Raw genomic sequence first — 27932 nt, forward strand, 5'->3', positions numbered from 1 at the left:
TCTTTTACCTGCTCCCCCCACCGACCAAACTGTACAGCTCTGCAACTGCATCCTGGCCCATCCTCACCCTTCTGCCCCCAACCCTCACCTCCTTGTATCCCCAATATGTTTTTCCCAATAAAAAAAATATATTAAAAAAAAAAGTTTAAAAAAAACCAAAAAAACAAAACAAGCAGGATGTTAACGAGCCTTCTAACTCTGATGACATATTCTAAGAAATAGTGTAGCCAGAATGCTCCTTGGAGACAAGGATCGTAAAGTTTCATTTCACATACTTTTGACATGATGGAAGGAGAGGCTATTCCATAGAAAGGGACATCATGCTTGGAAAAATGGAGGGTCAGGAAAAGAGAGGAAGACCATCAGTGAGACAGACTGACACAGTGACTGCAGCAATGGGCTCAAGTATTTCAGAGATGATAACAGCACAGGACAGGGCAGGGTTCAGGTCTGTTGTTCACATGGTCGCTATGAGTCATACTTAATCCATTTCCCCCTAACAATCACCAAGTTTTGTTTAAATAGTATGTACCAGGGATTACTTAAAATACTTGGCAAATAAGGTCTCATTTAATTTGCATAATCATCTTTTGTGGTAGATACTATTATTTCACTTTATAGAGAAAGAACTCTGTGACTGCAAAGGTTACATAGTTTCCCTGGGCATCATACTGCAAGGGAGAGATTAAGCCAGTAAGGAAGATCCTTCCAATTCAATTCTAAATTCCAGAAATGGAAATGGGTTCAGTCATCTAAATGTTCAATAAAGGCAGATACGGCAAAGAAATTAGCTTCATTAGATTCCAGATACAATACAGGATTAGTTTAATTAGATTCTAGATACAATCAATGTAAAAAGGTAACAATCAGCATTCAGCACCAAGCCAACAATTTATTTCCTTTTTAAGTGCAGTAACCCCTAAAGCAGAAACAAGGGCCTCATCTCTACTGTTTTTGAGGCTGCCATTTTAATAGTAAAGGTTTACATAAGATTATTCATTCCCATAGTGAACTCAGTTTGTCTTTTCATAAGCTACGGGTTCTAAAATTTAAAATCAGGAAGAATAAGGGGGGGGAGTATTTCAATTTTAAGGACAGACTGAAGAAGAAAACAAATGGTCCAATTTATTTATTTATTTTTTATTCTTTTTCTTTTTGTGTGAGTGTACCGTCAAATCAGATCTGACTGGTACAGGAGGAGATTATTCCTCCTTTTCCCGGCAGAGCATCTGGTGGATTCGAACCGTGTGCCTCTGGGATTGTAGTTGCAGCCCCTTGCCACTAGGCCACCAGAGCTCCCCTGGTCCAATTTAAAAAAAACACAGAAAAAGTTCTTATTTGGAAAAGCCTATAGACCAAAATAACACTGGCATGATTTAAGATTATCTTCTGCATAGTTATACTTGTAGAAAATATGGGGAAACGTTGGTACAAAGAGCAACAACAGAAACACCTTCCAGTGTAGCCCAGAATCAACAAACTAAGAACAAAGAAGTAAGTAAGTAATGTCTGGCTTAAACACAGGGTTCTTCTGTAATAGGGACATAAACTACTAAAAACAGGAACTCACAACGTTTTCTACTGTTATAAATACACTGCTTTGGTTTAGAGGAACAAAAGTTAAAAAAACCCCAAACACAACAATCTTAAATACCTGTTTCAATTACAATATACAGTCAAAATAATCTCTAAATTGTTTCTCTCTGAACTCACAGGGTGATTAAAAAAGTAAACATTCAGTCACAAGAGAAACACTGATTCAATGCATTACTCCAAATAAGGCAATTTCTATTTGAGAACAAAGCCCAAGGAGAAAGGAGGAGGGAAGGAGAGAACCAAGCACAGATACCGACTGTAATTTCCAAATGTGGTAAAGGAAAAAAAAAGGAGGGGGGGGGCGGGGGCGGAAGGGCATGACATATTAAGAGAAAGATATTTTTATCTAATAACAATGTAAACAAAAAAGGCTCCATACTAAGCATGGATTAAAAACAGAGTAAGGACATTTGACACCACCATCATCAGGGGGCTTCCCTTGCTGCTGGGAGCAGTTTCCCTAGGGGTTTCTATGGAATCTAGCAGCAATGTCCTGTCCTCAGAGAGTAGGGAGGGAGCCCCAAGAGGTAGATGGCACCAGAGAGATGGCTGACTCCCTTTATGCCAAGAAGAGATGGCAGGTCTCTATCTTCTCAGATTCTTCACCTTTTGCTCTTCACCTTTTCATTCAGCATACAAGTCAGTCAAGAGACAGAGTTCACTGAATTTGGACCAGATTTAGAGGTGTATAGTTTATTAACTTGGAAAGCCTATTTAGTAGAATTCTAAAGTGTCATTAAGATTATACAGTAAGACTTGAGGGAATTTCTCAAGAAACTTTAAACAAGAGTTTGCTGGGTAAACCAAATTCATTCCTGAATCCTGCAGAATAAAATACTATTATAACTTTTTAGCAAGTTTTACTAGAGTTAATTGCTAAATTCTAGCTTCACAGTGGTAAAAAGCCTTTTTATACAGAAACATTTACTTCATGGTCCTAGAATTATGCAAAAGGCTAGATTTTAAACTGCACAATTTCTTTGCCTCAGATTAAATGTTTCTCCTTAATGAGAAACAAAAGATACACAAGCATGTTCTATCATAAAAGGAAAACAAACTGAAATGTGTTCTAACTCATTTTTCTCAAAATCATTTTGTAATTAATAAAGTCAACAGCCAAATCACTCTCCTGCTGATGCAAGTACAAAATCTGAAAAACTCTGTCAATAAAGATTGATTAAATAATGAAAGTTAGTTACTAACATTTGCTCTTTTCTAAAGGACAAACTCAACAGAAAACATTACTACACAGACTATGTGCTTCATTACCAAGATGACAAACCAGTTAATGAAGTTAATTAATACAATGGCAAAAAAAGTGTGTACACTTTCAAATGGACTTGAATACATTCATGTAAATAAGATATTTGCTGGATTTTCTGTGCTTACCTATTAAACACAGTAATTTCTATGTTGACAGCTGATCAGAAAATAATGACATGTTCCTTCCGACAACAAATCAAACCTGAAGTCTAACCCTTCCTGGTCCAAATCTGGCCAGCCAAACTTAAGGAAACAGAATTGGATGAGTTTTGAGCTATAACTCTTATTCTCATGAAATTCTTGACGCTAGCTACTCACAGACCAAATGATACTAGTTAACGTAATAGTCCAAACTTTCATAATAAGCTTAGAACAGGGTCTTTGTCCACAGAACAAGGTTTTATATTCAGAATTTTCTGTCTTTATATCACATAGCATTGTCCCACACAAATAAATAATATAATCTTTGAAATCATCACATTTATAAACTCCCTTATATTCCACTGGAGGGTTTCAAGATAATATAGGTACATTTTCTTGTCCTTTTGTGACTGAGCTATTTCACTCAGCATAATGTCTTTCAGACTCACTCATGTTGTGTAGTGTATTACACTATATTACATTTTTTTTCAGTGCTGCAAACATTCCATTGTATGACTGCGCTAGTTTTTCTATCCATTTTTTGTTGATGGGCAGTTGGGCGGCTTCCATCTCTTCACTATTGTGAATAATGCAGGAGTAAGCATGAGTGGGATAGCTAAGTCAAATCGTATTTCTACTTCCAACCTTTTGAGAAAACGCCATACCACCTTCCATAGTGGTTGCACATTTTACACTCCCACCAGTGTATAAGTGGTTCAGTCTCCACAACCTTGCCAGCATTTGTTGTTTGCTGCTCTGCTGAACTTTGCTACTGTTGCTGGGGTGAGATGATAGCTCATAATTGTTTTGCTATGTATCTCTCTGAGAGTTAGGGATTTTGAACATTTCTAAAAACTATTTTTTAGTAAGGAAATAATAATAACAAACAAGATTTTTCAAATTGCAACTCAGTAAAACATCCTTTTGATAAGTTCTCTGTTCTTACTTCTTTGTGCTCAAAACCATAATGTCAAGAGTTAAAAAAAATACAAATTAAAAAAAAAAATACAAATTACTTATCAAGGAAATAATCACATGTAATAAGAGCAAATGTAAAATCCTCCTGAAATTTTTATTTTGGATTATATATTATACTTTCCATTATTTTAGAGGATATCAGTTATTTTGTTATAAAATCCCTAAAATAATTTCCTTTAAAAGAGATTTCATAATCAGAAAATAATTTTTTAAACACTACACTAATTTTTGATGCATCTCTATGTAGTTTAACATTTGAGCTACTGAATTTATGTCTGCTCTAATTACTAAGTGTGATCCTGGGAATTACCCCCAAGAGCTAGTGTGTTCCAGAGGTGATGGGAATAGATATGGCACATATGGGTGAAAGAACACACATTCTCGTGAAGTGATAGACATAAAAACTCCTGGAAACTACACAGTCAAAAAAGAAAGAGTATGCAATGAGAAAAAAAAAACCTTGAAAAAGAATCTGATTAGAAAAAATACAGGGATCATCAGCAGATTTGTATATATGGTGACCTTCAGCTGTCACTAGTAAGACTAGAAGATATTACAACCTCATGACTGTTACAGATTTCAGCAGCTATGTTATTTTCAAGTAAAAATACTTTCAGTTCAGACGTCCAAAGCATTTAAAAACTCAACCTATTTTGGATATTTTAAAAATATTCTTAAAGAGAGCCATATACTATTCCCCAAGGGAAGACACTTGGTTCTAAGACAGTTATAACTGACTGTTACTTTCTCATAAAGCTCCTCCTATCCTGAGGGCCATTTTAAGAACTGAGTGTTAAAATTAAGTAATTTACTTTAAAGCTTGAAACACCAAATCCACAATAAAACTAAAACTTAAGATCGGTTATTGTTACTACTATTACCCATTAAGCATCCATGCAAGAAGTTTTGGTGCTTAACATCCTATTTTATTCCTAACTTAATAACAATTTTAAGTAAGTAAGCTTGAAACTTCATCTGTTTTTCCTCCATGGTTAATATAAAATGTTCATCTCCAGATATGAAGGCAAAAGCAACAGAAATATCACTGTTCTCAAAAGGACACAGAAATAGTACAAAAGGGTCCATGGCTACCTGAAGATGGCCCTTTAGCATGTTTACTTGAACAAACACACATGAACCTCCATCATTTTCCCTTCCACTTTTCATTTTAATACCTGACTTCATTAAAATCAATGTGAAAAATACTCTGTACTCACTCTGGCACTCTATGAACTGATGAATAAAAGTGCAGTCCCCGCCACTCTTTGAAAGCAAGTGCTCTAATAAAGAAAGAAACACCTTTAAGGATATAGTTTGTTGCTGTCTTAGAAAACCAACAGCAAAGGTAGGAAAATGGAAATGCATTTATGTACGTAATTTAAAGTAAGACTACTAAAAGTTGGGTGTATTTTTTTTAATACTAAATCCAGACATATTTTAAGGCTAAACTAATAAAAATGGAAATTTAAATATCATTCCTTCTTTTGCCACTAGTTAGTTTTTAAAGGTGCAGTTTTTATCCAAAAAGATCAAGAAAACTATATTGCATTTAAAACCTTCACTTCAAAAATTTGCCTTTTCTATGACAGATTCTTCTTTTTTTGTTTGTGGATGCTGGTCCTGATGGGCAAGTAAAGGGAAGTTTTTTGGGTCATGTGTTTTTTTGGGGATCATGTTTGATATGGATTACTGCTCTTTTTCCCCTAAGAGTGGGTGTCCTTGAGCCTTTGCTTAAAGTCTAAGTCTGCTCAAAGGCATCAAATGAATATTCCTTGAATGACACAGCAATCTTTTGTCTATCTGTTGAACTGAACAACTTGATGGTGTTGTGATGCTGCACACTGTTCCATAGTCTTGTCAAATACTATCATGGGTATCCATTATGTACAGTGTTTGTATGAGCTTCCAGATTGATTTATGCTGAGAAGCAGGAGTGGCATCCACTTCTGAAACTAGATGCCTCTGGAAACTCACAAACTCTCTATAAATGTACAGAAAGAAATTATGTTAGTCATAGAACAGAGTTTAGGTCTTTTGTGCAAAACTTACTCTCATTCGTATTTGACTTGAGGACACTTAATCACTGCTAGTGAAATAGTGCTGTTATATCTGGAGGAAAACTCTTCCACTTGGTACATCACTCTTTGTCAATGTGCAGTATGACGTAATCTGGGTTATGGTGATGTTGAACCTTGTACCACTGGGGTATCAAATACCAGAATGGCTTCCCAGTATGGACAGTGTCTAGTGGAGCTCTCAGTTGTAAAACAGGTGTAGAAGCAGCAGTGGCATCCTCTTCCTAAACCACATGCCTCTGGAAACTATGAACTTGGTGAAATGATGACAGCTATGGAAAGGCATTAAGTCTTTTGTTCATAGAGTTGCTATGAGTCGCACTCAACTTGACGACAATAAACAACAACACGACAGATTAGTAGTAGATTTTTGTACTTTTAAAATTTATAACTGTTACTACTGAATTAATTTTCAAGTATGCTTTTCCCTGTTATTCATCTTAGTCAAGGTGAAAAGTAAATACTTAAAGAATTCCACAAAGTGTTGTCTTAAAACCTTTTAAGGAACTGATGCTGTACTTTAATTTTGGCACTTTAATGTCACAAATAATCTTCTTTTTTTTAGTCACTTAAGCTGAACTTAAAGAAGGGCAGGAGTTACAGTGTTACATGCTGTACTGGTAACCAAAAGGTCAGTGGTTCTAATCCAACAGATGCTCCTCGGAAGAAAGACAGCAGTCTCTCTTGTGAAGATTACTTATACTCTTGGAAACCAGCTGGAGGGTTGGTGTTACTAATGGCAGTAGTTTTTGGTTTTACTCTTTCTTGTTTTAATGTTAACTACTGTCAAAATATTATATGTTACATGTGTGATCAGGAGTTCAAGATCCCAGTTAATGCCTAAACTTTTTAAAATAAAAGCTTGCTAGATGGTTTTGCATGTTAAACGGACTTTGGCTTGTTAAAAAAAAAAGCAGTACTTAAAAAAAAAAAGTAGTACTGTAGTTTAACAAACATTTTAGCTTTCTTCTTGTAATAAATAGTAATATTTACTTTGATTCAGAAAAGTTAACTCCTGAATCTAGGAACACCAATTATATATTTATCTTTTTCACAACCAGAAGCTCTGCTAGTGGAGTGGGTTAAGCACTGGGCTCACTGAAAGGCTGGTGGTTTGAATTCCAGGCGCAACTAACTCTGTAGGATGAAGATATGCTTCCATAAGAATTACCCCCTCAGAAACACTATGGGGCAGTTCTCAACTGTCCTATTGGGTTGGTATGAGCAGGAACTGATCTGACAGTAGTGGGTAATTAGATAATAACTTTTCAAAACTACTGAAAGCCTCTGCTGTTAGTTCTGGCTCAGCATTCCTATATTTAATAGAACAAAACATTGCCTGGTCTTTGCCACCCTCACAGTATCTGCTAAGTGCCTAAGTCCACTGTTCTGAGTCTTTTTTTTTGAAATTCAAGTCCAACATGACTACTGTCTAGAAGGTGTGAAAACACTAAAACTTGTCATCATTGTTACATTTCTACATTGATGCAGCATCAGTGATGGGAAAGGCTTCCTTCTCATCTCACCAACTCTACTCCTAGTTATCCTACCAGCATTGTGGCTCAGCTCACTTCCTCAGCCTCTGCTGGCATCCTTCCTGTCAGCCCTTTTCCCTTTCCCACCTACTTTTGCTTATCATTTTTTCTTGGAGTGAAAACTTACAAATATTTTTTTTTCATTCAATCATTCTTTAATTCTATATTCAAACCTACTATTATGCTTTATCTAGTTACGTGGTACGTAGAGCCTCCAGTCTATAGTCAAAATCTAACTACAAGTCTAAATCAAAGGGAGAAATAAAAAGGTTTGAAAACTCCTGTTTGGAGAGATTAGTGCATTACATAGTCAGAATACATTAAAGAAATACAGCATGGAACTGAAAGTCTAAGAGTAACAGAAATCGGAATTGTTTTTAAAAAAAACCTAACTACTAGATTGGCGTAAAAAAAAATATAACAAAAACTCCAAGGAGAAAATTAATTACCAAAATTACAAGTTGTTTTATATAAATGTAAACTATGACAACGTTGTCAGGACTCAAAACACTATCATTACCACTGTTAAAAAGGAAAAATTCATTGGAAATAAATTTTTTTTTGTTTTAGTGACACTTTTCCTTGCTTTAATGTTTTCTTTTCTTCTTTTGAAATGAGCTCTCAATTACAAAATATCAAGCTGCACTCAAAAGCGGGTGTAGAAAATGCCAGTGGTTGGCACAGCATGGAGAAGCCCACAAGAGAGGACAGATAGCAGCAGCAGGTGGCAAGAGGTGGGAAGTGACTGAAGCAGTAGTTTACAAGTGTTCACAGGAAGCTACAAATATCCAGCAAGTTGTGCCCTAATGTTAGTTAGTACAGGTAACTAGTCACTACCTTAGTGGGTGGCCCCAGTGTGTTTAGTTCAGATTCTACATCGACACAAATTCATCCAGTTAAAGAGTTCTTGGCTTGAACCACTCAAAGGGTGGCTAGAGGACACTGGACCAGTCCATTAGTTCTTCAAAATGCTGTCATAAACCTGGTAGATGTACTGAGAGACTTCTGGCGCCCTACACTTCAATGACAGCGTATAATTAGGGTTTCCTGGCTGGATAGGAAATAAAATTTTAATGTAACCTTTTGTATCAGGCATGCTGCTGGAGGCTGGGTGAATACTGGGCTGCTAACCTCAAGGCTGGCATTACGAATCTACCAGCCCCTCTGTGGGAGAAAGATTTAGCAGCTGGTTTCCACGAAGATTCAGACACGTGGAAACCCTATGGGGCAATTCTACTCAATGATACGAGGCCACTATAAGGTGGAACTGATTTGATGGGAGTGACAACTACTATATTTTATAGAATTAAATTATTTGAAAATAAATTTTAGACTGACATCAGATTTTATGAAGTAGAACATGCCATTACTGTCCACCAAGCCTTTTATCGACTGATTTAAATATCAGAAATTAAAAATATTTACTATACTGGTTTAAAAATAAAATTCAATGTATATGTTGTTGCTGTGTACCACTGAGTCAGAACCGACCCATAGCTGACCAATGGGTTTTCAGAGGCAGTTAATTGCAAAGGAAGAGACTGCCCGTCCTTCTCCTGCATATATATGGATACATATTTTATAAATATTTGTTTGTTTTGTTTCCACAAAGGTATATTTATATGAGAAATTCTTCAAAGTAAATCAAAGAATTGAGATCATGGTACTATTAATACTTTATTACTTGATTTCAGGACCTTGAGAATATCCTATGCCAATAAGAGGAAAAATGCCACTGATGATGCAGCAGAAATTAGACACTTAACTGGCAAAGGGGTATATATGATACAAAATGTAAAGAAAAGATCTTTAGAAAAACATAAAATTAAATATGTACTCTATTTAAATGTTTTTCTTAGACATTTAAGTGTCTTACAGATTGTAATGTTCTATACTTGTGCCATCCAGCACTAAAGCTAAGCTTGTAACATGAAGCTAGATCAAACTGAAACATACTGTAAATGTAAAGAAGAACCTTAATGAGGCAGTGCTTCAGTGCTCAGAAACTACATAGGTCAGCAATTCAAATCTAGTAGCAATTTCATGGAAGAAAAATGAGGCAATCTGCTTCCCTAAAGATTACAACCTTGGAAACCATATAGGGCAGTTTTATTCTGTCTCCAGGGTTCACTGTGAGTCAAAACGTGACAGCAGTGGGCATACTGAGTGTAAATAATAAAATGAATATATACTGGCTAAGAAAAAAAGAATATGAAATATTTCATTGTATTTTAATACTGATGACACAGTGAAATCATGTTGACTATATGGGTTAAATAAAATATATTCCGTTTTATAAAACATATTCTTGAAACTCATTTCATCATGTGTTTGCACTTTTTTTCAACAGGGCTAGCAGAAAATGTAAGTAGCTATTTTATACTGAGATATACTCAAATGGTTCCTCTTTGATAAGACAAAGAAAATTTAAAGTACTATAACTTGTGTTTATAGCACCTACTTAACTTTAAAAGGGAGTTCAAGGGAAAATAATTTTAACATCTCTAGACAATTCAAAATGCTCTCTTACAACTATTACCCTCTATTTTAAAGACTAATTTTAGTTACAATTGTATCTGACTTTAAATTATGATATAAACTTTGGTAAAACTGGAATATTTGACAGCTGGTTCATTTTTGTAAGTGCTTCTGAACAAACTCATTTTGCTCAAATATCTACTCTGTCACTAGCTGTTTTGTGTAACTACAAATACCCAGATATTTACTACTCAGTTTATTTAAAAATACTGCATGAATCATCACTCTCACACAACTCAAATATTACCAAAAAACAAATACACTAATAAGAAAATAATTATAGCAAAAAGTTCTTTTGAATTACATATTTCATTTAATCTTAAAGTTACCTACTACTATCATTTGAATAAATTAGAATTGGCAAAATTTACAGCAGTAATTTAACAGTCCTAGACAATATAAAGATGATTCTGTGTACATAAAAGGATTCTCTTAAGTGAAAAACTTAAGGTTCCTAGCTTAGACTACTAATACTATTATTAACAAATACATGCTTAAATAAAGAGGGTAATGGATTTGAATAAAAAGTTTGCATGCCAGTGGCAAAACAAAACAAACCCAAAAAATGGTGACAACAGAAAATATGAATCTTTTTAAGGATGATCAAGTTTTGGAAGATGAAAATGGAACCATTCTACAAAGGTTTGCTAAATGTATTTAATGAATAGCAATTAGTAATTTCTGTGAAATGAATATAAAACTATACCTTTAAAAATTCTATCAGAGTTTGGGTGCTTCCCCAAAGACTATCAAGATATCCCCTGGTATATGGAAAAGTATTTGGTAAAATTTCTGAATTTTGGCCTTGGTATCTTGAAATGCAGAAGTTTCATTTCCCTGATTTTGTTCTCTGAGCACCTAGTGTAGGATGTGGCCCACAGTGCTCAGTCAGTGTCGGAAAATAGGCAAGGATTCTTCATGACTAAAGTAATACAGAGGTCTTTGGATGAAAAGGAATCTAATGTAGTAATAGGAAACCAATAGTGTATGTTTGGGGCAAGAGAGAACACAAGCAATCCAGAAAGAAAGGCCAAAGAATTAAGAGCTAATAAGAGATTTCTTTTTGATAGCAGAAATGACTGATGCTCTTCTCTCTGGCTATGCATAGATAACGAAAGTAGTTTCTATGAGATGTCTATAGTCTTAATGGTTTCTTTAGTACACTCTCAAAGAGTGAGAGGCACAAACAGTATGAATGGAGATCACCTATGCCAGCAAAGCTTGATGAAACAAGCTAGTACAGGCGGTTTAAATATATCAAGCACACACTCATTTCCTTTGAGTCAAATGGACTCATATCTGACCCTCCAGTGGGTTTTAAGAGTCTATAAACTGCATGAGAGGAGTCTGCTTATCTTTCTCCCTGAGAGAAGCTGATGAATTCTAACCAGCTGCCTCTTTAACCACTAAGCCAGCAGAGCTCAAAAAAAAAAAAGTTCCATTATTAAACAAGTCAATGCTGACGTTCAAATTGAAAATGTCAAATTATTTTTTAATTATTTTTCAAATAATTAAATAATTTCCATATAGCAAAGGATATCTAAGAATATCTCATTAAACTTTACAAAATAAAGGGAAGCTTGATTTTATAGACAGGATTCAGTGGTGAACAGCATGCTTTTCATTCCAAACACTTAAAACTTCACCACCCTAAAACTGCTTAAATAGTGAAAAGATATTTACAAAAGAAAAATAGTTAAGCTTTTTACACTACCTTTTTCTGTGCTTCCATTTATTTTAGGTAAGAAGTCATCAACTTGTATCCCTAGGATTAAGACAGTGTATCATTGCCTGATCAAAGAAAGTATGACTTTAAAAACTGGTCCCAAGTGTAATCATGGCACTTTGTATTCCTACTTACATTAAAGTGGTGCAGAACAATTTAAATTTATTTTTACAAAAAAGGTTCAACTTGCCATTTTCTATCATCTCAGAGAAAAGGCTACTTAGTAGCTTTCCAATGAATCTCAACAGAAAAAGTTTGATGTTCCTGGATTTTATTTCTCTCCCCTCATTTCAGTATCTCTAAGCAGAGTATGTCAGGTGCAGAAAGTTCATTCATCTCAAGGGCTAAACAATGGTGCCCACTGGTGGCAAGAAAGGATATTTTTTAAAAAAATTATTCTGAACTGAGTTATTTTATACCTCCTATGTTAAATAGTTCTCTTAAATAAGCAGCTAATGTGAGACAGTAAACAAGATCAAAAGAAAAAAAATTTATCAAAAGATAAAATTTAGCTATAAATAAGTAATCTGGATGATACCTACCTAAGCTGCTGCATTCTTTAAGAGCTTTCTCCTGAAGATGTTCTAACCGTACTGTGAACAAAAGCCCAAGAAAAAGATATTTCACAGATAAAAAGAAAAAAAAATTAAATCAAATAAGCTTCTGGGTTAGTTAGCTTACCTTGTAAAGCTGTTAGCCTTTCATTGGTGAAATCATTATCAGCTTGCAAAGCTTCTATTTTTGCTTGGAGTTCCTGTTCTTTTTCTTCCATTTCATCTATTTTATGTTGTAATTCTTTTTTCTCAGCTTGTCCCTTCTGTTGGATTTCCTCTTGTTTCCCCTCTGCTACCTAATGGAAAATAAATTTATCTGTTAATAAAGCTTACCCTTGCCTTTTTAAGAGGTTCAAGTTAAGAGTGCCTAGCCTACCCTGATGTAAAACTTTGGGGGAGGTACTTAACACTACCAAACATCTTTTTGAAGCTGTTTTTGTTTTTCAAATTGAAAAGAAAAACCAACCACAAAAACAAGATAAAAACTTAATGGCCAAAATAACAACATTAGGCTTTTGCTTTCTATAGCATCTCTCTCACTTATTCACTCATTGCTGTCTGTCTAAAAGGTTTTTAGAGGCTGTAAAGTGCATGAGAGAATAACTCTTGGCAAAGATTTTTTAGCAAGATCAATCCTTAAAACTCATAAGTTAAGCAAATCACAGAAGAAAATGCATCCTGGTCTTCTGTATCATTTAGGAGCTCAACATACAGTTTGAACTATATAAAAATGAGCCTTCAAAAAATTAGTTGTAAATTTTGAAAGACCAACTTGACTTCATTCTATGGTCTTGTGTGTTATAATTATAACACCCTAAGGCTACAGAGAAGTAACAGTGCCAAATGTGATAATGGTTACCCACAGTGTTTGGTGGACCTTCCCAATTAAATTAAAACAAGCTTGGAAGCAGCTGCAACATCCACTTCTGAAATGGCTTGCTTCCGGAAATTCTATGAACAGTGCTCAGGTCTTTCGTATATAGGTTCGCTATGAGTTGTTTATGACTCAAAGTCACTTAACAACAACAACAAGAAGGGTTGAAACAGTGATGTTCCAGCATTAACGTATGTGGCACTGCCTATGGAAATGTTTAAAGTATGAAGTTTCAAGAAAGAAAAATTGAGTATCACAGGCTTTACTAATTCTTGACTATTTCTAGTTATACAATAGAAGATGCATACCATAAAGCACTGAGAAGAAATATGCTGACTTTTACAGACTTTCATCACCTATAGTAATGTGGGTTGGGCGAAATGAATATAAGCCCTTTATTTCTGCTATGAATCTCAAGTATGCCAAACTGTTTATCAACAACTCTTGAGCAACGTCTCCAATCTTAAGGCAACTACTCTATAGAGACAATAGATTTAAGACCTATGTTAAGTTACTTTAATTTATACATACCTTTAACTTATCAGATAAGTCTTTAATCTCATTAACAGCTCCATTATATTTATTGGCTAGTTCTCTTAATTCTTCCTGAGTCCGTTCATTCATTTCTTTTAAATGAGTACATTCATCTTCAGTATTACTCAAACTTCGCTGCAATTAAAGTTTACAGGTGACTTATTTAGAATAAACATACATACTAAATCCAAATTATAAAAAGCATTAACTATGTATTTCAAAAAGACCAAACCAAGAGCCATCAAGTTGTGTTTTACTCATATAGCAACCTTCCATCAGGTTTCTAAGTCTGTACATCTCTATGACAGGAGACTGTCACATATTCTTTTAAGGTGGGCTCAAACTGTTAACCTTTTGGTTAGCAGCCAATGGTCTTAACCACAGTACCTAAGTGTAAGTTAAATAACATAAGACATTCTATTTAGTTAATGAACATACTAAAACAGACCATCAAACTATGAATTAGGGGAAGGTAGGGAGTCTGAAGAGATCCTAACCCTCCTATAGTTACGCTTTCAAAAGGCCAGCCGTGTATCTAATTCTTAGCCTTGAAATATTTTAAGCCTATCACTTTGCTGGAAGCTGGGTTAATGATACATAGTAATTACTTTAACAGGAAACTTAGAAGAAGTTACCAATAAGACACTATGGTTTAAGTTGTTAATGACAGTATTCGGTTTATAATGGGGATTTAACCCAAATTCAGTCTTTAAAACATCTGTGGTAATTTTCCAGTGGTGGAAGGAGTGAGTTAGTATTATGAATTAGTTTTTTTGGTTTATGTTTTGTTTTGATAATCACACTTTGTTCCTCAGAAACTTAGAACCTCACATAATGTTCCCTTTGAACCTTCAAAGTTAAAAAAACATAATTAGTTTTCCTTTCTGGAAGACGGGTAAAGTTATAGAGCACATAATATAGGTTCTCAGCCGATAATGATCAGCCTTAACTAGAAAAAAGCAAAATTAAGTGCTAGGCGATCAAGTCCGTGTCATATATCATGGTTCATAACATGGTAGTGAATCCTAAACCAAATGAAAATAGCACAACTTTCTGTCTAGACTTATTTCTTCAATTAATGACCAGGGACTGTAAGTATCAGGATTCACATGTCTAATAGTCTTAAAGTTAAAATACCTCAACTTCTGAAAGTTTTCTAACCACTTCGATTTTCTCCTGAAGAACCCGCCTCAGGGACTCTTTGGCTGTTGTCTCATAGTTATGTTTATCCTCCTGTAATGCTATCAGCTCCTTCCGTAAACTATCTTCTGTTTGATTCTAGGATTAAAGATATTTACCATTATAGTCAAGAGTTTTTAATCAAAGTATTTACTATTTGAGAAAAACTTACACAATATGAAAAAATAATTACACATAATATTCTTTATTCTTTATTAAGGTACCTATAAAAACAAATTACACAGATCACGTATCAACTGAAGTTGTACTTAAAAGCTGCATTCATAAAATATCTTCACAAATACTTCCATTCATATTTCTTTTTTTAAAACAAAATTTAATTACAGTTTACAGAAAAGTTAGATTTTCACTCATTCACTATAGTACATTTTATCCCTTCTCCCTCCCTTCTAACTCATATTTTTTTTTTAAATTTAGTATTAATTTCAATGAAAATTTACAGAGACTTTGGATTTCCATTCATTCGTTGTTGCATTTTTCTCCCCTCCCAACCCTCCCTGCTAACTCATATTTCTAACACAAAAAATGTTTCAAATAAAACTTAAAACTTCTCTTAAATATACAAAATTAATTAGATTATACTTGTCATCTTTCCTGCAAGCTACACTACTCATATTTATGGGCAAAAAGGCATTCTATTACTTTCAAAGACACTAGCATTTTAAAACAATGGTTATGAGAAAAGTAGTAAGAACATGATGGAGGAAAAAAAAATTGCTTCCATGCCTGGATAGAAAATGTATGACAGCAAAAATTACCAAAGTTTCCTATCAAAAGGACTCAGGAGTCAACATGAAGATGCTGTCATGGATCAAAGATGGGACAATCTGAGCACCAAGCTCTGGTGGCCTAGTGGTAAGAAGCTGCCCTAAAATACCAAAGGCAAGGTGTTCAAATCCACCAGCTGCTCCGCAAGAGGAAGATGGGCAATCTACTCCTGTGTGATTAACCAGCCTCTGAAAACCTAGTGAAGAGTCAGCTATGTGTAGGTTCCGACTTGACTGTACAAAACAGCAACAAAAAGGGGGGAGGTCAGGGAGAAAGAAGCAGGCAAGACATTCTTCGGTGGATGAAAAGGGATGAGGGAGAGAATAATTTAAAATGAACATATTTTAGGGCATTATGATTATCATAAGATTCCAGAATGAGGGTTGCAGAGTGGAGTATACTTGGGGTGGTGGCATTGTGTACAAATAAAGGAGTTTTCCTTTTGCTTTTCAAAAAAAGAAAAGGGATCAATATATGATTTTTTAAATAGTTTTTTAAAAAGCATTTACCCTGCTTTTTCTGGGGATAGCCAACTGGCTTAGAAGGGAAATTTTTCTGTATGGAAGTAATTCTGTTAATAAATGATTGGTTCAAAGAATCACCATTTTTTTTACCCTTCACAGAAAACAGATCAAGACAAGGATCAACAGTGATAGTTCATATTTTTTTTTGATAGCTAACATTTTTAAAAGCAAGACAACTAGACATTAGATTTGTCTCTTGATGGATAAACATAATATCATCTATGAAGTACTCTTGGCAAAAATGAAATATAAACTGGGTAAAATCTCTAGATTACACTATCAATTTATGGTAAGGGAAAGTGTGCTAGGAGATCACGTGTCTAACAATACAAGTCGAGGGAAAGTTAGAGGAAATTATCTAGATTCTTCAACTAAAGACTGTAATAGAAAAAAGACTTGTATAAGGGTATTCACCAAACCATTCTTGGTACCTGCATATGCTACAACTATCTTATAAAGATAAATATTTTTTTCAATGGTAAAACTATATTAAAGATTTAGCATCTAGTCAAAGAAATGAAGTTACACTTTAAAAAAAACAAAACCCAAACTTTGTACTTTTCTTTATATACCTGAGATTGATACTTACTTTGGAGCAAGCCTGTAATTGGTTTCCCATAACTTCTAACCGTGATAAGAGTCTATCTTCATCTATTAAAGCCTGTTAAATAAAAATTAAATAGAAATAACATCAGAGAAATGAAATATTAACTACACAGAAAAGGGCCCACTTCTTCCCCCAAGAAAGGGATCCACTAAAAGCACTAAATTTTCAACATTCACTCATTAGTTAGAGAAGAAATATTGCCCATGCTTGTGGCAAAATTTTAGTTCTAGTTCATTTGCATCTAGGGTATATAAAAATGTTCACGTTTCTTCAATTTAAAGGCAAATGGAATACCTGCCAACTTGTATCTGAAGCCTCTTGGGTGACAGCCAGTAACCGCTGTAACGTGGCTAATTTCTGCTCCAACATCTGTTCCCGATGTAAGGCCTCCTAAATATCAAAGACCACAGAAGAGACTGTAATAAAACTCAGCATGTCTCTTTTGAGAAGTATTCCTTTTTTTTATTAATTTTAATGAACATTTACAGAGATTTTGGATTTCCATTCATTCACTGTTGCAGAAAAGTATTCCATTTTTTAGAACATTCTGAAAGTATTTTCATATTACATTCTACTTTGTATCATGTTTTTTTTTTTGACTTTGTATCATGTTTTTAAACTATATGTACATACAGGAAGACAAACAAGGATGAATAATAAGTTACTGAACAACTATGTATTTTTGTATATGTACCTAAGATTAGCATCTACTTTGGCAGTAAAGCAGAGAAAAGACATTCTCACTCTTACCACATTTTCCAATGTCTTGATTCTAAGTGCATACCACTTAATAGCACTTGAACATGTCAAATATAAGAGCCCTTCAAATGCTGGTTCAATATAATTAAGAGGTCAAATATGTTAAGTACATAATTATTTCACAAGTCTAAGAAATATTTTAAAGAGGAAAAGGTTGGCCTGATTTCTAGGTGAGTTGTTAACATTTGATAGATGATCCTCCTCTCTAAAAACTAAGGTGAAATTGCTCACACAGCATGCAGCAGCAGGTTTGTCATTTTTTAAAGAACATGTACTCTGAGCCACCTCAACAAAGAAATGTGTACTGCTCTACACCTCACTCATAAATGACAAGGGGTTTAATTAGAGCTGTTGTTGTTGTTGACTGCCTTCAAGTCGAGCATGACTCATAGCAACCCTATGAACAAAAGGCCTGAAGCTCCTCTACAACTATCGACATTCATCAAAGTTCATACTGTTTCTGGAGGCATGTTGTTTAGGAAGTGGCTGCCACTCCTGCTTCCAATCAGAGCTAGAGGTACTTTTTCTTAAAAGGGTAATCAAATAGCTTAAATTAAAAAAAACCCCACTATTTGAAAAGTTTATGTTAAACTTCTGAAATATTCCTAGTATCCAGGATATTATATTAATGCTGGAGGCGGGGGAGATATACTTGAAAACAAAATCACTGACTAACAACAGCTTCACAGTGTACTTCCACTAGATGGTGTAATTTCACCTTTTTTACTCAATCCTGGTCTTAATTCCATGAACCCCATCCTAATAGAAATCTAATACTTTTAGGAACATTCTTTTGATTTTTAAAGCACCTATTACAGTTTTAAACTTAAATAGCTTACAATTTAAATTAGAATTAGAGTAACTAAAAAAGGATGTATTCAAAAGACTGCAGTAATCTTTTTTTCTCCAAGAGCTGAAAAAAAGAACAGTGGTAAATGAATATTCAAAGAGCAGACAAGAAAGTTGGAAAGCCTACAGAGTGAGTCAGAAAGCTGATTACACTCTGTGACAAAGAACAACAGTATATATTTTGGGGAATCATTTAGTATGTGTGAACCTCCTATTTCTTTTTGGAAAATGACATTTAGGCCAATTGATCTCTATTTTTTCCCCCCATCTCTAAAAATAAGACAAAGTTAATTACTGTGTCTTTTGAATAGTTAAAAACTACTACTAACATTCCTCGAGTATATCTATGTTCCAGGCACATCTCTAAGTGTTTTACAAGTATTCCATTATTTCTGAGAGGTAGGTACTATTATGCCCATTTCACAGATGGGAGAAATGAGATACAAGGGTTAAACAACTTTCCCTGGTAGTTTTCAGTTAAGAGATTCAATCAGGAGTGATCTGGCTATTGTGGATACCTTTACATACAAACTGCTTTTGTATGGACCACTGTAGTGGTACTATGGTGGTACTTGCTGCAAACTATGTACTTCTGAAGAAAGGCCTTTGACCTTCTTCTGAAAGATAAAGTCACTGAAAACTCTATGGAGCACAGCTCTAATTTGAAATCTGTGAAGTTGACATGACTCAGAATGAGTCAATGGGAACTGTTTTCTTGGTTTTTAAAAAATTTAATCATTTTATGCCAGGCAGAAGACCTGGATGATCATGCGGATACTTTTCTGTGATGTCACAAATGTGTACATTCTTTACTGAACTGGAACTGTCTTCAGTATCTGACTCAGGTAAAAGAATGTAAGAAATCAGGATCACAGGTTTGGTGGTGAAATTGTAAACAAAAGGTAACTGAAGGGTTGCTACACACATAAAATGACTAATCCAAGCCCACCTGAGAGCTAACAGTAACAGAAGAACAAAGTTCCGTTAAAAACATTAATTTCCACCTTTCTACAAAGATGGCATGGGAAGTGTAGAAGGAAGCCCCTGCTCCTCCCAAAACTGAAGCCAAAGCAAAGGCATTAAAAGGCCAAGAAGGCAGTCCTAAAGGGCATCCACAGCCAAAAGAAAAAAAAAAAGATCCACACGTCACCCACCTTTTGGTGGCCTAAGATGCTGAGTCTCCAAAGGCAGCCCAAATACTCCTCGAAGAGCGCCTCGAGGAGATACAAGCTTGACCACTATGCCATTATCAAATTTCCCCTGACCACTGAGTCAGCCATGAAGAAGATAGATGATAACAACACACTTGTGTTCATTGTGGATGTCAAGGTCAACAAGCACCAAATTAAACAGGCTGTAAAGAAGCTCTGTAACATCGATGTGGCTAAAGTCAACACTCTGATTAGGCCTAATGGAGAGAAGAAGGCCTGTGTTTGACTTGCTCCTGACTATGATGCTTTGGATGTTGCCAACAAAACTGGGATCATCTAAATTGAGTCCAGCTGGCTAATTCTAAATACAAATTTTTCTCGATGTATGATAGGGTCTTATGGTTATCACAAGAGTCTACAATTAAGGTTGCATAGTGGAATGTACTTTGGGTGGTGGGAGGGGTGTGGGGGGTGTGTAAAAGGGAGGGAGTCTTTCTTTTACTTTTGAAAGAGAGGAGTGAACTGGGGGGCGGGGGGAGAGGGCTGGGCGGGGAGAGAAGTACAGCAATGAATGAATGGAAATCCAAAATCTCTGTAAATGTTCATTAAAATTATTTAAAAAAAAAAATAAAATAAAAAAAGAAAGGGGTTTTGCTCAAAATGATGACTTTTCTAGCCAATTGATTTTTACTTCATCATGTGGATGGGTACAAATATCCCAATAGGGTGTGTTAGCCTATTTTCAAAGGGATTAGCTAGTTTTGCTACTAAAATGAACAGATTCAACAGCAGATTTTGAGATTCACACCACCAGCAAAGAATGCAGCACACCCTTCAGGACCAGAGCTATTTGTGATATACAGGAGAGCAGCGGCAGCCAAGAACCAGAGATCTGACTAGAGACAGAGATAACCGTGGTGGGGCTGTTACCGCATGGAACCAGAGCTAGGAACTTTTGCCCGAATGTGTTAGAAGATTGGAGGGAGAGAGAGGAGCCATAACTGGCAATACTATGAGCTTTAAAACACTGACCTACAGCCGTGAAGCTGAACTGCCTGTGAGCATGCTTCAGAGCTTTAGAACCTGTCCTGTCTAAATAAACTATATACTGTTAACTTCCCTAACAAAACCCATAATCATGAATATTGCCATGTGCTCCATGAGCTACTGCAACAGATTTTGTACGCAGAAGAACAGCACGACTGGCGCTAAAATTAGAAGAAAGAGGTGTGGGAGTGTGAGGGACATGTCTAACCTATAGGAATTGGTTTTTTGCTGTGGATGATCATGATGGGGGCAGTTATCCCTTGAGGCGAGGCGTTAGTAGAGGTCAGTATGGCTGGCCCCACACAGCCTTTTCTCTTTTTATAGTTTCCATTTTAGAGTTTTATATGACTGTTTAAATATTATGTAAGCTTCTCCAGGTATCTTTTTCAAATGTCAGACCTACCAAGTGCACTCACCCCCAATAGTGCATATAGTGGTTAAGAGTTCAAAGTGATTAAGAGGTTTAACTGTTGAGTTCAAATCTCCAATATACTAAGTAGGTATGAGATGTATACATCATTTAACTTTCCTGTTTCTCAGTTACTTCATCTATGTAAACAGGGGTAAAATTGTGAGGATTAATTGAATTAATACAGGTAAAGTTCTAGAAACAACTTGGCACATAAGAAGTATTATATTAAGATTAAGCAAATAACACCATCCAATGTTTAAGGTTACTTAGAAGTCATCTATGACTTCTTAAAGAGTCATTTATGTCTTTATATATAAAGAACTATTTTTGGTGCGCTCTGGTGGCCTAGTGGCAAGAAGCTCAAATCCACCAGATGCTCTGCTGAAGAAGGAGGAACAATCGCCTCCTGTACCAGTCAGATCCGATTTGACGGTACACATATAAAAAAACAACAACAAAAAAAACCAAAAAACAAAACACCTATTTTGGAACTCTCATTTTTTAAGAACAAAACTTTTCTTTCACAGAATGTTGTCTTTTCTAGACTTAATATGATTCCTTAAGCGTTTCTTCCTAGCATCTATCTTTACGATCATATTTTTTATACTACTATCTAGCTGAGGGTTCTTCATGTGATCTAGGTCATGTAATTTTGCTTTTAAAAACCATGAATTCTCGAACTTCATGTTTACCTGTAGATACTGAGAAAGCTGGAATAGTTCCTGAGAGTACATACTTGGAGTGTTAGCAGCAACCTAGGAGCAAAAGTGACATCATGTAAATCAAAAGTCACACAAATTCTTTATAAAAGATATTAAAAAGCCAAATTAATTCCATGAGTTATCTATTTCTTTAAATATAGCTATTATTATTCAAATTAGCCATTTCCTTTACTTTTCAAAATATTTCTACCTAGAATTTATAAATGGTTTCATATTATGATTTTTTTAAATTTGTAAGCAAATTAGAACAAGTTTGAAAAAAACTGCCTAATAAATCATTAAAAATTGACAACACAAATCAACAAATCCTTTCCTAAATCTAGAAAAAATGCTTCCCTAAAAAAGCAGACTGACTTTTTTTAATCCTTTTTAAAAAAAGAATCTTTAACTAATTTCTCAGTATGTATCTGTGATGGGTGACGAGATATGAAATATAACATTCTGTCCCAGGGACTGAGGTAATGAAAATAGTTTCATCATCATTTTTTAAAAAAATAAAGTATAAGGAGCTAGTAGGAATAATATGAGAAATAATGGTGTCTCAACATTATAAAAGACTCAAATTGCTGAGAACTTAAGAGTGTGATATCTCTTTCAAAATAAGATTTCCAAGGTTGTAGATAACAAAACTGACATTTTATTTAAAAGGCATTAAATATAACATCTATTTTCAGAAAATATATTTGATTAATATTTTAACCATAAAACAAAGAGGAAGAATTTTCCTTTAAAAAGTAGTCCTCAATCGGCAAGAATACTATTAACTTTGAGAGAAGTCCTGGTGTTGCTGAAGTTGGAGTTATTATTGCTAGTTAGTGAGCATGTCTATTTCTAAATAGATCACTAACACAGAACTTCAGTATCAAGTGTGTTTTCATTCTTCTGTCAGTAAGCTTAAAAAAAAATCCAAATTAAAAAACCACCCTAGAAATCTTTTTTTCTGATCCATGATAATAAATTGGAAAGCAATAGTTTGGTTGAAACATTGAAAAACTGCAAATCTGTATTAAAGACAAAAGAAATGGTGAGCTTTTATAATTTTTTTCTATTATCAATGACACCTAGAGTTTAAGATACCATTCTTTCTGAAAAAAAGGAAAATATTTTTTAACTACCTATCAGTACAGTTTTTAGAGAGAACAAGTTAAAAGTGATCTTCAAGAATAATAAAAGAGGACTCCTTCCTTCGTGAATAAACTTGTGAGATTTTCCTTTTAAAAAAAAAGAATAGGAGCTTTTTGATTCACCAGAATAAAGAAGCATCGAACTGCCAAAAAAAAAAAAAAGAATAATAAAAGAATAATTTGTTAGCCATTATATTCCTCTTTTGTTTGGGCAAATGCTAAACTAATTTGGATAGAAAAACTCATTACCATCATGCCAAAACCAACTCATAGCTGACTAACCAGCAACTGTACAAAGTCTAAAAATTGTACAAGAGATTGCCCTAGTTTCTTCCACAGAAACTCTGGTGGATTTCAATTGCCAGAGAGGGTTCAGCAGTGAAAAATCTTAATAAACAGTTTAGTGCTAGAGAATAAAAGTTAGTAGCTAACTTCCTGTATCTCCAGATAAGCACAAACAACACAGGTTTCTTCTTTTTTTTTTTTTTTTGTTTAGGTTTCTTCTTTAGAAACATTCATTATTAAACTCTCCAGATATTAAATATCAAAAGACTATATTAACTATGTAACAATATATATTTTATACATTTTGTTACAAAAGAGAAGTAAGATTCTAGATAACATATATTAAAAACTAATATAACTAGCTAAGCCAATTTGGGAAAACAAACAAAAAAATTATTAGCAACTTACTTTGTCAACAGGACTTGGTAATGGGGCATGGATGACACTGAAAGAGTAAAATTTCGAAATGTTATCTTATTTCCTGACATAGGAAACAGGGTTTGAGAGAGTACCAAAATATCCAAAACCCCAAAGCTGATGTAATTGCTTTCATGTAATTCCTAAAAGAATGTGAATTATATTGCAATTCTTCATAAATGTATAGATTCTTGGAAAAGAATGTAAAGAATACATAAACCTAACTTTTATACAATTAATATATTTCTAAAGCCAATTTATAAAATCTAAAATGTATTAAATGCCCTTTGAGTACACACTAATTAATGCTTTTAAGATATTCTGTATGGAAATGAAGCACTCTTCACTTACCCATTTTCAACTCTGGAATCTAAATTCAGTTCTTTTAAACCAAACATTCCTATAAAAAAACCATCTTAAAAAATAAAGCCATACTGGAAAGAATATCATTCGGTAACTTGTTCCAGTGAAGAATAATTTTTGCTAATCAAACAGAAGTCATGCTCTGCTCTACACAGCTATCTATCTATCCTTAAAAACAGAAATCTTAAATGTGTATGTGAAACTAAACTCAGCATTATTACTTTTTAAAAATGTATATAAACAATATTAATTGGCATTAACTTATTATAAATCATTAAATTTGGCCTTATAAAAGGGGTAACTCCATACTAACTACATCATCAGAGCTCCTCAAAATCAATACTATTGGATCTAATTTCCAATTCTACTTACCAGCTGTATAATCTCAGGTAAATTACCTAAACACTATAGGTTTCAGCTTCCTCACCCATAAAATGAGGGTAATAATAAAACAAACTCAACTGGGTTACTGTCAGTAGTAAATGTGTTAATATAAATAAAAACAGAGTCAACAAGGAAGCCAAGATTCCTACCTTTCAATGCTCTTTAAAATACTTTATGTGTTGGGAGCAGAGGGGGCACAGAATAAGGATGTTGCCCAAGTCCCCTTACTAGGTGTGTTAATCACTCCACAGCCTAGAGTGACCTAGTAAAGTTCCAATAGCTTCAAATGGTTAATCATGCATAAGCCGCCGACAAACAGATCAGCAAGACTTAAAAATCCACAAAGAGCACTTTGTTTCCATTCTTAATAACTGCAAGCATTCTATAAATGTTTCCAATTCAACATGTCACAAATACTCTGAAAAATTAAACAAACTGGAAAATGAAGTACTAGCACCCACCTCTTCCTAAGCACATGGACAGGCTTCACTGAACCCAGACACTCCTTTACTAGACCTCAATGATTACAAGTCTATGTTCAGCACTTACTGGTTAGGGCACAGGTGAGGAACTGTGACCAACTCACTTCACCTCCAGAACCAATGACACTAGCAACGCCAGTGTCTACTGTTGGTTTTAAAAAAATTACTTTAATTTTTTTTCTTTACTACATCAAAAGTAAATACATTATAAATGTAACAGGAGATTTTAGACATATCAGGAAAAAGCTTCTTTTTCCTGGTATACAATTAAGACATAAGGAAAATATCTGAAATAAATTATGAGGAAGTAAAAATTATAAATGTAAAAAACCAGAGATGATAATTTTGAGTATACAACTGACCCTTGAAGAACATGAACTTGAACTCTAAGGGTCCACTTAAATTTGGGAAACAATTAGGAGCCCACTTACATGCATATTTATTTTTTTATTTCCTGTTATTACTGCAGGGAACTTAAGTGTTATGAATACCACACAATTAGCATCATATGGTGTTTCAAGTGGACACTTGCAACAATTGAACTCATTGCAACAGCAACAGGGAAGAGGAGGAGAGAAATCATGTAACTGCACCTGTCCTGGCAATTTTTCTCTGCTCTTATCATGTGTGCAACATATTCTTAAAAATTAAGAAAATCATTTGTGCAACATAACAAAAACTAAAGTAGAAAAACAATTAGCTTTAATATTCTCTGAATCCTAAAAATCATTAAATTCTAAGTACACAATGAACTTAAATGTTAAATCATTCTAATATACTCCAAAGTAATTTAATTGCTATAAAATATTAGATTACAATAAAAGAAAGTTAGCACTCATTATGTGCTTAATATATGTGAAGCACAATGTCAGTTTCATAACTAAAGTGCACCCGATCTAAGCCAAGGTCTTTTCAACTACCTCCTATGCATCTGAAAGTATGACAACTGAGGGTAACAGACGAATTGATGCCTTCTGAGTGTGGTGTTAAGAGTACTTAAATATTGCATGAACTGTCAAAAGAATAAATACATCTATCCCAGAGTAAAGGCAACCAGAGTGATCCTTATAGCTGTGGATGGTGAAACTTCATCTAACACACGCTAGGCACTTTGTCAGGAGGGGTAGATTCTTCGAAAAGGACATCACACTAGGAAAGGTGGTCTGAAACAGTGACTCTAACAATGAGTATATACAGACAGTGAGGATGATGTAGGATAAATCTGGTTCAAATCTGGTGTTCCGAGTGTCAGTCACTAGGTATCCTAGTCAACTCAGCAGCACAACCACCACAACATAGCATGCTAAGATCTATAAGTGCACAAACTTGTTTAGGTCTCACAAAATTCTTGCTCAGCAGACACTGTATTTATTGTCTTTTCTCAGATTTATTGTCTGTTTCTCAGATGAGAACAGGTAGTTTGGCTTTGAAGACTTGCTGCTATTTCTCATTAAGTCATACTCATAGCTGACCCTCCAGTGACTTTTAGAGGAATACACTGCACAGGAGGCGAGTAGCCATTTTTCTCCCTCAGAGCAGATGGTGATTTCAAACCACATGGCTTTTGAGTTGGCAGTGCAACTCCTTCTCACTATGCTACCAGAGCACCTTGTGAACAAGATCATCTACCGCTAGAGATCATGTTGGTCTTTCCTTAAGAAGTACCTATTCACAATTCATGTTCTTCAGAAGGTTAACCAGATTATAAACAATGATACCAGACACCATTAGAAGGAAAACAAGGCAAAGATAAAAATGATTATGGAAACAAAGGAGATAAGGACCTATTTCACTGAAATAGGGTGGGGAGGGGGGGTGGAAAGAGCATTACATTATCGTAGAAGGAACCTGACAGCACAGAAGACTTATGTTAACTGCTCAGAGCTCTGGACTCCACGAAAGAAAAATCTTATTGTCAAATACAAACATCAAGGTCTTTTAAGAGGCCATACATTATTATTTTTATTATATGTGCTTCTGTAACTAATTCAAAGAAGTTGAGTCATACTAAAGTTTCTAAGGTTTACTGTCATTGTTAGATTGTGTACTTGGGTCACAAAGAAAATGGATTTTAAAAAATTTATTAGTACCAAAAATTTCTATTTATGAAATTAAACTGATTTAAAGCTGAAAACACAATAATGCTTTAAATTTAAAATGTATCATAGTTTGTGCTTGTCTTTAGCCAAATTAAAGACATACATAGATATAGCTGTATATTGCTTCTAACTGAAGCATAAAGTATGATGCTAATAAAAGCATCAACTATCACAATAATAAAAGGGCTGCTCTTTCCATCTCCATTCTCTGATCTACACAGCTTTTAGTTTATTGCTTCTCTCAACCTCCCACCCTCAGATTTTTGTCTCTACTTATTAAAGACAGAAAATACTGTGTTGGGTATAGAAACAATCTTCTGGAACATTCAAGGTTATATTCCCAAAATAAAAAAATGTTGAAGTTTAATGATTGCTCAACTTCCTCCAACACTTTATAATGACAATCTGTAAAAAGTACAAGATAATTTTAACATTTACATTTTATGAGTAATTTTCCCCTTTCAAGTACTTTCTCCTTTCCATGCCTTAGACAAAAAATAAACATGACACTGTGTGTGAGGGGGAGAGAAAACAACTCGCACCAAAATAAACTGTAAGTTCAAAATTCTCAAGGTCCCAGAAGATAGTGACATTGGCATTAATTTAAGTAGACATAGTTTGGTTTTTGTTTTGTTTTATTCCAACTTTCATTTGTAAGGAATGAAAGGGTTGGATAGACTTTCCTACAAATAGCAGCCAGTTAATTTTTTCAAGTACAAAGTAGAGGTTTAGACATTGTTGTTGCAAAGTGCTACCCAGCTGGCTCCATCTCAAATACCTTATGAGAACAAAATGTAACTCCACCCAACTCTGAGCCATCGTTATGATCTCTACTGTACGCAAGTCCACTGTTGCTGTCACTGCATCAACCCATCTTGTTGAGGGTCTTTCACTCATTCACTGACCTATCTTTCTAAGCATAATG

The 27932-nt window shown here is 34.6% G+C and overlaps 1 protein-coding gene across 3 annotated transcripts in view; it reads right to left on the reverse strand.

The window, feature by feature from the left end:
• Positions 1-27932, reverse strand: part of SLMAP (sarcolemma associated protein) — a 183965-nt gene that overhangs the window by 49508 nt on the left and 106525 nt on the right. Inside the window, exons 4-12 of one of the 3 annotated variants that reach the window (XM_006892205.1) lie at positions 23671-23707; positions 21824-21886; positions 17208-17303; positions 16896-16967; positions 14952-15092; positions 13812-13949; positions 12534-12702; positions 12395-12445; positions 5196-5258 (exon numbers count right to left, since the gene is read on the reverse strand). In XM_006892205.1, coding sequence (XP_006892267.1) covers positions 5196-5258; positions 12395-12445; positions 12534-12702; positions 13812-13949; positions 14952-15092; positions 16896-16967; positions 17208-17303; positions 21824-21886; positions 23671-23707 — 830 coding nt within the window. The remainder of the gene's footprint in view (positions 1-5195; positions 5259-12394; positions 12446-12533; positions 12703-13811; positions 13950-14951; positions 15093-16895; positions 16968-17207; positions 17304-21823; positions 21887-23670; positions 23708-27932) is intronic. The other 2 variants (XM_006892206.1, XM_006892207.1) reach the window with 2 other exon arrangements.

Source organism: Elephantulus edwardii, unplaced genomic scaffold (assembly GCF_000299155.1).
Source record: "Elephantulus edwardii isolate Elephantulus edwardi_28Jun2011 unplaced genomic scaffold, EleEdw1.0 scaffold00113, whole genome shotgun sequence".
Taxonomy (NCBI): Eukaryota; Metazoa; Chordata; class Mammalia; order Macroscelidea; family Macroscelididae; genus Elephantulus; species Elephantulus edwardii.